At 39.6% G+C, this 12,190-nt stretch overlaps 1 protein-coding gene across 3 annotated transcripts in view; it reads right to left on the bottom strand.

Annotated features, from left to right (window-relative positions):
• USP34 (ubiquitin specific peptidase 34) overlaps window positions 1-12,190 on the bottom strand; it is a 103,932-nt gene that overhangs the window by 64,851 nt on the left and 26,891 nt on the right. For 2 of the 3 annotated variants that reach the window (XM_028725173.2, XM_077925420.1), the window contains 8 exons: window positions 11,232-11,424; window positions 7,786-7,866; window positions 6,696-6,757; window positions 4,685-4,766; window positions 4,504-4,596; window positions 3,626-3,751; window positions 3,049-3,178; window positions 869-904 (listed from right to left, as the gene is read on the bottom strand). In XM_028725173.2, coding sequence (XP_028581006.2) covers window positions 869-904; window positions 3,049-3,178; window positions 3,626-3,751; window positions 4,504-4,596; window positions 4,685-4,766; window positions 6,696-6,757; window positions 7,786-7,866; window positions 11,232-11,424 — 803 coding nt within the window. The remainder of the gene's footprint in view (window positions 1-868; window positions 905-3,048; window positions 3,179-3,625; window positions 3,752-4,503; window positions 4,597-4,684; window positions 4,767-6,695; window positions 6,758-7,785; window positions 7,867-11,231; window positions 11,425-12,190) is intronic. The other variant, XM_028725174.2, reaches the window with a different exon arrangement.

The following is a 12,190-nucleotide window of genomic DNA, read 5'->3' as shown; positions in this document are numbered from 1 at the left end:
AGCTAACTGGGACCACTGCTTTAAATAATTTTAACGCAGGATTGAAATGCTTGCTCAAACTCTCCTGTCAACATCAAAATAAATTAAAATAAGGTGGTTCTACTGCCGCTCTTGCTACAGACTGGCTTTGCCTTTCGCCACCCAACTTTACTCTCCTGACTTGGCTGAAGCCACGTCTGACACCGAGTTAATTGTCATCTCACTGCTGCAAAATGACTATGAACTCTTGAGACGGGAGAACAAAAAATATTCTAAATACATTTAATTCTCACAATTATCAGTTATTTTTTTATTGATTTGTTGCATTTTTATCTCACTTTTTCTCCAAGGAGCTTAACATAATATCTTTTTTCAGCTGATGGGGGAAGCAATATTCAGTGAACTCTCCCACAGCCCACCCTCTGTCTCCTAAATCTGCAATGGATGGTTCCCCCAACCCTCCAGGGCAGATGGGGGGGGGACACAGTTGGCTGCAGACAGGACAGGGAATCATTGCAAAAGTGCTTCCCTCTCTGTTCTGTAGACTGAAGTTTTACCATCAGATGAGCAATACCACTGGAATCAACTCAAAGTGAGTGACTGTGTATAATTCAAATTGCCATCTGCCACAAAGTATAACTTTTTTTCAGCCTCTGCCAAATAAAACTTCTATTAACTCTCTCTCTGCCAAGGTGCTTTACAATTAAAAATATTAGAATCAAACAAACGCTATAAAACATTCTCAAGCAATTTCAGGAGCTGATGGCACTGAACATGGGCTGCTGAAATCTGGAGAAAACAGAAGGTGATACAAAGGTCCCTGACCTAGAGAATAATCATGACTCCCAAATCGTATTTGATTTCAAAGTGCCTTTCTGCAATAACTTACATGGTGAAGGAGCAGCTCTTCGGAGCTCTTCTTCCTCTGAAGAGGAGACAAAAAGGGGAAGAACATTCCAAGTTATGAATGAGTTAACATTCCAATTACAGATAGATAGCCGTGTTGGTCTGCCATAGTCAAAACAAAAAAGTTAGTTCTTGGTATGAGCTTTCGTGTGCATGTATCTGAAGAAGTGTGCATGCACACGAAAGCTCATACCAAGAACCAACTTAGTTGGTCTTTAAGGTGCTACTGGAAGGAATTTTTTTGTTTTAACATTCCAAGTTATTGTATGAGTTAACATCATACAATATACACTCTATAACCGGTGTGGCTAATCCGTGAGCCTCAAGAAGTTGTAGGACTCCAACTCCCACAATGGCCAAATCTCAAGAGTGAATGGAATTGTAGTCCAATATCTGCACTGAACACAGATTAGTCATCCCTGGTCTATACTAATATAGAAACCCAGCCAGATGGGTGGGGTATAAATAATAAAATTATTATTATATAGGTAGTGACTGAAATACCTACTTGTTCTATACAATATGTTCTTATTGTTATCTGGGGTTATTTACGAGCCTTTTGAAATAAATATCATTAGAAGGAACTGGATTTTCCTACTTTACACAACTGATATCACAGAAATTGGGGGAAGCCATCTTCCTAAATCACTCAAAACAAGAAACTATGGTTACCTGCTTTGGAAGAAGCCAGGGTATTAAAACTATGGTTCAAAGTTGGTTTACCAATCTGGATTGTTCCAAGGTTGCTAACCTTAGCTTGATAGTTCAGGCTAAGTAAGAAACTACAGTGGTACCTCGGGTTAAGAACTTAATTCGTTCTGGAGGTCTGCTCTTAACTTGAGGTACCACTTTAGCTAATGGGGCCTCCCACTGCTGCCGCCACGCAATTTCTGTTCTCATCCTGAAGCAAAGTTCTTAACCCAAGGTACTATTTCTGGGTTAGCGGAGTCTGTAACCTGAAGTGTCTGTAACCCGAAGTACCACTGTACGTATGGTGAATCAGAGGCTTTAAGAAACAAACAAGTATGACGTGGGTGAGATAGTACTCTTTTCACATTTGTGCTCCAGAGCAACTGGTACCGAGGCATTCAATACTGGAAGGTAGTACAAAGCCATCCTGAATACAGTGGTACCTCGGGTTACATACCCTCCAGGTTACAGACGCTTCAGGTTACAGACTCTGCTAACCCAGAAATAGTACCTCGGGTTAAGAACTTTGCTTCAGGTTGAGAACAGAAATCGTGCTCCGGTGGCGCAGCGGCGGCAGGAGGCCCCATTAGCTAAAGTGGTCTTCAGGTTAAGAACAGCTTCAGGTTAAGAACAGACCTCCGGAACGAATTAAGTACTTGTACCACTGTAGTCGTTATGATTTTGATCACTGTAGCCTTTTCAAGTTGATATAATAGTTACAATTATATTTTAACCGGCAGAAAGAACACTCTGCTTCAACTGTCACTTTACCTGGAACTGAAGAAGGTGACAGGACACTATGTCCCAATCCATGGGCCAAAGGAATAAGAGCTACCACTTGTCTATGCAAGCAAGTGCACCAGCAAAGGAAGATCAGCCTGGCCCAAAGTGGATATAAACGCCTGCTTACAGCTTACCAATTCCCTCTGGCCTTGAAGAACTGAGCATCCTCATCTACTACTATCTCCCTCCACGCCCCATCCCTTGTGTGTCATGTCTTTTTAGTTTGTGATCCCTGAAGGCAAGGCCTATTGGTATGAGCCACTTTGGGAGCCAACAATTTCCTGAAAAATATATAGGGCAATATCCATCATTAGTCATACTCAGAATAGGCCCACCAAAACCAACAAATTTAAATCCATTGATTTCAGCAGGTCTGTTTTGAGTATGACTTAGTTGGATACGACCCACAGTAAATGAATAACTGCACCTGTTTCTATAAGGAAAGAGGCTAACTGTAGAGAAAAATTTCATTGCCTATAAAGTAAAGGAGAAAAAAACTTGGATGCCTTTCAAGTGAGTATGTATAAGGCATGAGCAAAAAAAAAAAAAGGGGGGGGGATTACATATAAAAATACCTAAATAAATTGTCTTCAAAATCAAAACCATTAGCAATCTCTTTGTAATAAGATCAACAGTAAGATTTCCAAGTTGGTAACAATACATTAAACCAATGAAGAAATAAACACTCACCTTTCTTATTACCCATTGGTAGGTTTGTACTGAGTAATGATGCAAATGAGCTTTGTTTTGATAGCTGAGCCTTAGCTGCTAGTGCATTATTCCACAGTGCTTTAATGAGCATGGATGCCAAATACAAGGTCTGTAAATCAAAGCAGAAACTGTACTCCCAACAGAAAACAGAACTTGTTTCTCATTATATTCAATACATGACCCAAAAAAAAATACTTCGCAAACCAAATGGAGTTCTATAGAAAACTATGTTGTGCTTTGTACCATAACTGGAAAATCCAAACTCTTATACTGTAATAGGGCTAAGAGTAGTCTTTTCTAACAAGAAGCATGGAGAGGGAGAAGAATAATGGAATTGTACAGCTGAAAGTGACACCAAGGTCATCCAGACCAACCTCTTGCAATGCAGAATCAAAGAATATAAACCATAGTTCATATAAGAAACAAAATAATAGAGCTTTAGTCTTATAACAGCATTCATGTGTAGATTTCTTTCCACTTCAACAGGACACATGCAAGAGAACATCCTAGTGAACCAAAGCAGAAAAGAAACTCCTTCAAAATGCTTTGTTTTTACCTGTTCAGTATGTGCACTTGGATGGAGTGTTGAAACTAAATTAAGAAGATGCCTAAGTGGGACAGGATCCAAATTCTTGATCAAGGAGGGAAACAAATCGTGTATATAGCGACTACAATGCTTCAACTTCAAAAAGAAACACAGAGAGAAGAGATAAATTCAGAGAAACTGAAACACATTTTTGTACAATTTCCCCCCCTAGATTTCATTACTGTGGCAATTTCCCTCTTATAAAATGTTCCGCGTATGAAAGGTAGTGAAGATAAAACTAGTGTCGTAGTAACAAAAAGGGTGTAAAATGGTAGCTGGATATGCATCTAAGAATTCAGCGTAACTTCAACGCTTTTTCATTTGTCTTTAATCAAAGGGAACAAAGTCTAAACCAAGATAATTTAGCATTAGGATAAAAAGAGTGAGGAAAATCTGTCTGGACCTTTGTATTTCCATAATAATAGGGGGAGAAAGCAGGATATCACTTTTACAAGGAACTGTTAGTATTTGGACATTACACTGGTCTGTAAAATTGTTGCGCAAAGAAGACAAAATCCTTGAATTAAAGGAATATAAAATTAGTGTGATATCATGCTGGCCACACTGCCAGCTAGGTAACCATGAGTTATATTTAAAAAAAAAAAAAAATGGCACCAAGACAGCTGCCCAGGAAGGTAGAGAATCGGAAAGGAGCATTTGAAAATGTTTAGGCCCACCAACTCTTGGCGCCTGAGCAGTTTGCTTTGTATGGCACAGCTCTATAAAAAAGTAAGACTAGTTATTATGGGTTCTGTTCTTTTTAGATAGCTATTTAAGAACAAAATTTAAGCTCCATGAACTTTAGCCAACATATTATTGGCCTGTTTCTTGCTTAAGTGTAGACATACCTGTGCTGCAGCCCAAATGCAATCTATGTGCTGTGTACTAAGCCGGCCTTCAGCAGCGAGAAAATTAAGAATCACTTGGCACTGCTTAATGATCTGGGGGGGAAACAAGGGGAAAATTATAAAACATTAAAAACATAGCTTCATGGTTAACGAAGAAAATCATACTTCACTTTAAACCTACCTCAATATGCAAATTTGGTCCAAAAATATGTTCTACCACATTGTTGTTGATCAGCCAGTCTGCAAGCTCTTTAGCAATGGACCTAAATAAAATGGGGAAACCATAAGCAAGCAACTTCATACGCTCATATTATGCTCATTCTCCTAAATAAAAGGCCATTGTTCTTTCCTTACAGATTTACAACCAAGGATTGCTTTCCAAATTCAAGGAACTGTTTTGAACAAAGTGGAAATGGCTGGCATGCGTATAGCTACAAATTCATTTAAACTAAACCTGTGGCAGAAGATAAATAAGGGGGGGAAACACGCTGTTACATTAGAAGTGCCTTTCTGGAGGCCAGTGCAAATTAAATATTTAATCCACTGAAATGAAGTAATTTATTTCTAAGCAAACATGCCCTCCATCAGGCTATTAGCCGATTACTTTTGTGCTTTAATTAATGCCCTCTATATATGGCTGCTCTGAAGAAACTTCAGAAACTTCATATGGCCCAAAGAGCTACAACCAGACTGTTGACTAGGGCTGGTTATCATACCAGGATTATACAACTCCCTTGGCTAGAACAGCCTTGCTGGCCTCTGGCTCAGTTGAAGGCTATCTGAAAGATCGTTATTTTCTCATAGGAACCTGCCCTGGCACTGAGATCTCTGGGGAGTCCCTGATCTCAGGCCCAGCACCCTTAAAGGAATGCTTGATGGGGACATAGGAGAGGGACTTCTCGGTGGCTGCTTTAAGACTTTGGAACTCTCTTCTTAGAGATGTTAGACTGGCTCCCTCCTTCTTGTCCTTCTGCTGGCAGGTGAATACCTTTTTATTCCAAAGGCCTTTAGAAATTGATTGGAAAGGACTAATGCTGGGATGTTTTTGTTGTTGTCTGTATTTTTAATAGATCTTTGAAATATGTTTTGATTCTATCAGTGTTTAATTACTTTTTAACTATTATCTTTTCTCTGTTTTAAGCTTTTTATCTGTGTTTTTGTAAGCTGCCTTGAGCCCTGGTGTGGGAAAAAGGCTAGATATAAATATTATTAAATGCTACTGAATTCTGCAAGTCATGAACTACAAAAGATAATGGAAATCTGCTAACGCTGTGCTTCTCTTGCATTTATTAATGTTACCATCGTTCTGACATTTATTATCTTTTTTTTTTTTTTACATCAACTTTCCCACCTAGTTCCAAAAGATAAGTGTATAAGCAAAACAATTTTTCTGCTATACTCCAATTATTGTATGCGTCTCCAATACAGGCCCCTAACTCTGATTCTCTTTCTATAGGGGGACAAGTAGCCACAATATTTATCTTTTTATCACTATTAGGTCAATTGTTGGTTGATTCTCAATGAATCACCAGTTTCCTTTAACTCCCCTGGATAGGGCAAACTAGGACCTCCAGCAGCTATTCTCCATGCTACAACCATTTGCCCACAATGTGCAGGCGCCAAGGAAATTTTTCTGGATGTCATGAGAGAGACTTCTCGTTCTATGCCAAGAATAGCAATGAGAGTTAAACTTAGACTAGTGCTGCTATTTTTGATTTATCATTATCTTTCCTCTACTACTGCGACATTTCACTAAACCAGAAGGGGGTAGGCATTCAAGTGGATTTCTCACACATTATTGTGAGACATTGCGTGTTATCTGGGATTAGCTGTTGGCTCTCATCCTAACCTCTGGCGGGCATTTGTTTATTTCACAAAAGCAACAAACCAAAACACAAGGCTGGCAGCTAGAACGGCAACGTTTTTCAAGAATGCTAATTTAAGTGGTGGGTGGTGCCCAGCCACTAGAAAGCCAGAAACTCTTTTCCTATGAATTTAAAGCTATGCTCACAGTGAAAAAGTTGGACAGCATCTGCCACATCGCCCAGTCCCACCCAGTGCCTGCAGTTTGGATGCAACGTGGATATCTGGGCTTCTGACACGTCACAAATTGACACGCGGAGGTGTAGAAGTGAATGTCCAGTGGTCAGAACGAATGTATTTAAATAAAAGGTACTCAAAAAACTACTCACGTTTCTGTGTCTGAAACCAATGATTCATTATTACACACATCGTTGAAGGTGTGAAGTTGATTCTACAGTTGGAATAAAAAGGGAGAGGAAATAAAGTTTAGCTTTATAAACTCAAAAAGGATTTCATTCTTTTAACTGAAGCATCAATAAAAACTGACTTAATCAGATCTGGAACTTATTTTCCACAACAAGAGATCCCTAAACTGATGTAAAACCCTTAAATAGTGGCTCAAGATCCCACTTAAGATGACCCTGGCAAAATGAAGGGCCAATTTTAGTTACATTTGTCAAAAGCTGACAATGAGAAACAGACAAATGCTTTGTCATAACTGAAGTTGCAGTGGGAGATGCTCAGGAGGCTATCAACTTCCAAATTAAGAAAGGATTGTACTTCTCCTAGGATACAAGCAAGGACTCTGTCATCCTGCAAAACCTCAACTACTTGAATTGGGAGTTTGGAGTGGGAGTAAGAGCAGGGTCCCATTTCAAAAAATCTTCCCTTGATTCAGCTACAATCTCTACTGGCCTGATAAAGAACTCTGAGAAACTTTAAAGGTTGCAAACATTATTAGTCAGACTAATTCAGTGTTGTCTACACTGACTTGCAGCAGCATCCCATTCTTTCAGGTCAGGGTCTTTTCCAGCCCTCCTAGAGATTGCCAGGGATGAAACCTCTACCACTGATGCTGGGGAAACCCAGTCAGATGGGCAGGGTATAAATTATTATTATTATTATTATTATTATTATTATTATGCTCAACCGCTGAGCTATGACCCTTCTCTACCACTGAGCAAGGTGCTTCTCATGAAGACCATTTCCTCCTAATGGAATTCATAGTTCCCTCCACTTATTAAGGAGAGTATGGAATCATCACTGAAGGTTATAAGGATGCCTCAAAGACAGGCTGTCTTCCTAGAAAGCACATGTCAACAAAGCCAGTTCAGCTCTATTTTACATGAGTGTTCATAGTACTGCAGCTGTGTTCTGTTACAAACAGCAATCAAAAGCCCTCGGACATACAGAATAAACCATGTGTTCTTCCAAAGAAATTACAGCAGACCACATGGCCATTTATTTCACGTTACTCACTGAACAGCCTTGTTTGGCATCTGTTCCTTCTTTCCTCCCCACCTCCTCCCTCAAGCAAGAGTACACAAGGTGCAGTGCTTCCTAGGAAGGAACAAGACTTTTTAATCCTCTCTTTCACCATCCACGATGTCACTCTTCGCTGCTCTTTTCACCCCTTTTTAAAACTTGATTGGCCCTGAGCAAAGGAAAAAAATGAGCACAGCCAGATTTTACATCCACCTCCTCCCTCATCAATTTTTTGGGTGATGCCTGGACGACAGATTTAATTACGTGACCAAAGGACCATTAGTTTGTGCTTTGAAGACACATTAACTGGCCCATCGTAATGGAAAACAAACATTCAAAATGTGATTATTTGCCTCATATCCTGTAGTGTGAGTACAATGGAGAATGATCTGGATATTAATTTGTCTGAAATGACCTTCTGGAATTTGCAATGTACCAACTGAGAGGAATCAGATACAGAGCCAACTGCTTACGGACAGTGAATGTTTTAGCTTACTGTAATAACGTTCCACCTGTGGCCTTGTAAGCTTCAGAAATATGAACATTATTGAAGTTTGATGCCAGCCTTCAGATATTCCCTATTTAATTTCAGAACCACATTCTTTGAATATTTTGCTCTTGACCTAGTTTTCAAATGGAAGAATTCACCATACAACAAGGATGGCATTCTGTGAACAAACATTATTACACAGAGAGTTCCTGTGGCATTTAGAAAGAGCTACCGTATAAAACATGCTCCCACAGCTGACCTTGCTAAAGGCAACGTGGGTTACAAATGCTGATCTCCGTTTCCATACATAGTCTGGAAAAATATATCAAATTATTATGTTCCAAAATAGTAATTCTGGACATCTAGGTACTAGTCTGGAAATAAGGGAGTGCATCCAAATTCCATGCCTCTCCAGGTGAAAGACAGAGTGCTCTATTTTGCCACCCGATCTGCTTCTGTACTGGCTGTACAGTATTTGCTAGTGTCTATTTATGGCACCATCTGCTTTGAGCATTTTGGCACCTCCCGAATTGTTGGGGGAAATGATTGGATCCTTACAGGAAGCTAAACCTGTAACAGCTGCTTGTAAATGCTTAATGGATCTTTATAAGATAGACGTTAAGGAACTCAGATGTATCAAATAGGGAATTAGAATGTTATCATACAGCCTAAACAGTGGGAAATTGCTTTAGAATCTATAATGAAATATTTAGACTTGAAATTTATTCAGCAAAAATTAATATTTCAAGTATATTGTACAATGTTTGTATAGGAAAGCACTGTCCAACACAGATAGATGCTGGAAGTGTTACAATACAAACAGATACATTGAGGGATATGACATGGGATTCTCCAGTAATATACTCTTTTTTGCCTGAAGTTGTTATCCACATCAGTTTGTATTGGTAAAATCATTTACAGGTGCTCATGTATTTTTAAATTATATTCCTGTAATATGGGGATTAACGGCAGGACAAGAAAGTGGATTTTGTGAGCCCTTATGGTTATACTTATACTTTGAGCCTAAAAAGATAAATGCCTTCTATTACCAAATGGTCTGAGGCTACACAGCCCTGGCTGCATTTGAACATATTTCATACAGATGATGATTTTGTGTGGATACCTATTTGGACATTTGGAGGGCTTATATTAACTTATTTGTGAAACGTAAGATGCATGTGTCTAGGATATCTCAGCTGGTAGAGCATAACACTCTTACTTTAAGAGTCATGGGTTCAAGTCTCATGCTGGGCAACAAGATTCCTGCATTGCAGGGGGTTGGACTAGATGACCCTCGTGGCCCTTTCACCCCTTCCAACTTTACAATTCTATGCATTGTTACTTTATCTGTAATGTGAACTGATTATGGTTTTTTCTGTCACAATTAGTATTATTCTTATATTATTTCCTTTAAAAAATTCCTTCTTTACTTTACCTTAATTTTTTTATTTGCAAATTTAACAACAACAAGAAAAGTTAAAAAGAAAAGCAAGTAAAAAATTGTGCAGGCTAGTAACTTCAAGGAGCTTTGGCAACAAGACCGCTGTAAACAAAATGTCAATGATGAATGAATCAGATATTAGAGACGACGACAACAAAAGTTAAAAAGAAAATCAAGTAAAAAATTGTGAGGCTAGTAACTTCAAGGAATTTGGCAACAAGACTGCTGTAAGCACAATGTCAGTGATGAATGAATCTGATATCAGAGACATTTTGCTCTAGTGCAGGCTTCCTCAACCTTGGCCCTCCAGATGTTTTGAGACTACAATTCCCAGAATTCCTTACCACTGGTCCTGCTAGCTAGGGATCATGGGAGTTGTAGGCCAAAAACACCTGGAGGGCCGAGGTTGAGGAAGCCTGCTCTAGTGCACACTATACTCTGTATGACTTTAAATGCTTTTGCTTATGGTCTGCTTGAACTAATAATGCAATGCAATGCAGGGCTGACTGTGCTACTGCATTTTCTTCCCTGTGAAGACATGTCATAAACCACTGTGCCAGTTGTGACAGCCTGACATACTCTGGCCATCCATGAGTTTTGTCAAAGAAGTTGAAAAAGACATTGCTCCTCTACGACACAGTTAAAAATAAACAGGACTGTTTTGAAATGCAATAAGTCAAGCCGCACATCTGAATTTCTGCTGTGCTCGCAAAATGCAACCGTATCAAGATTCTTAGCATTTTATAACCTAGCTTCACAAATTATAAACCTGACACACAATCCCCCAAGAGACACCTTCTGTGTTAAGTCCCACTGAAATGAATCGCTCAAGTATACACTTTCATTCACTTTATTTGGGTGTGCTCAAGGTGTGTTTGGATGCAGCGTAGAACTGTGAACGTTACACACCAGCAAAAGAATTTCTCCTTCTGCAATGGAACACTCTCCCCAACACCACCTCTTCCCTACATCTGTTCTGGGTTTCCCCACAACCTTCCAGAACAGCTCATGGTGCGTAGAAGGGAAGGGGGGGGGGGGAATCAGATTGTGCTAGCACTAATCCTTGCGCTAATATGACTATTAAATTGTGTATCACCCAATATCTGTGGTACTCTACCTCCGCCCCCACTCCCAACAGCAGCTATCATTTTTTAGAACTGCTTACAAGGGCCTTTAATGTTACAAAGTTAGGCTTGGTCTACACTTGTTGCAAACAAGGTGCTAAGAAGCCTTAGGTGGTAAAGCCATCTATAGGATTTCAGACTACAGGTAGCGAAACCAATTTTAAGTGTTTCTCCATGTAAAAACGTCCTGGAATGACTCATTTCCCATTATGCTAGCTTTCTACTTGCAGGAAGTTATTCATATAGAGAACATATTACCCCACTCCCATCTAGCACTGCTGCATCTATAGACTAAGCTTTGACTATTACACCTTAGTTTATAACTGTTCAAGTACAAATGAAAACAGTTCTGTATATGTGTTTTAGTTAGTTTAAAAAGTCTTACTGTTATCTGGCTGAGGCCGGCCAATCTCATGGTTAAGGTTGGTGACATAAAGTACTTAAATGCAAGATCAAGACTCTCTTTATCAAAACACAAGGCAGTATCCAGTGGCTCTTTCACTGTGCTCCACATTAAATCTGCCATGTTACGAGCTGCACTCTGTCTTAATTCCTGGTCCGACAGTTTACATAAATACCTAAACAAAAAGGTAGGGATGGGGGGAAATGCAAGAAAGTTCAAATTAGTACCGGCAAATCAGTTTAATTTTAACATATTTTTAAAGGCCATACGCTCTTCTGGAAGCCTTCAGGACTGCGGTCAAAAGGGCTGGCCTCAGAACAAAGTTATAACTGCTTAATTACACTTGGGACAACAAAGGTGTTTGGCACAAATGTATTTCCAGGGATATGGAAATCAAGGCATCCCTGCGGTTTTAAAAGCAGTTCATCCAGTAGCAGGCTAGCTTATGGTATAAAGGCAAGTTTGGATACCATTTATTCCCTGAACCATGATGCTAGAGATAGCCACCGTAGTCACCTTCAGATGTTGGACTACAACTCCCATAATTCCTGCCTGTTGGGACATGCTAGCTGGGACTGATGGGAGCCGGGAGTACAACAGCATCTGCTTATGTACAGTGACATCAGAAACAAGCTTCGGGTGCATGTTTTCCCTCACTTGAACCTCCTACATTCTTATCATTGTGTGCAGAAGTTAAATGCACCAGGGATGACTTAAAATGAACATAGATCTCCTGAAGCAGTTTCAGGGGTGGGGGAGAATGAGAGAAAGCACACGAGCTCAAGTACTCCCAATCTCAGTACATATACAGAACACTATGTTAAATACCCAAGTGTATGTAAACCCACACCTAAAAACCAAGCACCAAATCACTTACTAATATTAATTGTGAGCAATACTGTTTGCTTATTAGCTTCTGCCACATTAGATATACCATCTGA

This window comes from Podarcis muralis, chromosome 3 (assembly GCF_964188315.1).
Source record: "Podarcis muralis chromosome 3, rPodMur119.hap1.1, whole genome shotgun sequence".
Classification (NCBI taxonomy): Eukaryota; Metazoa; Chordata; class Lepidosauria; order Squamata; family Lacertidae; genus Podarcis; species Podarcis muralis.
Note: the sequence above shows the minus strand (reverse complement) of the source record. Positions and strands in the feature narration are given on the sequence as shown.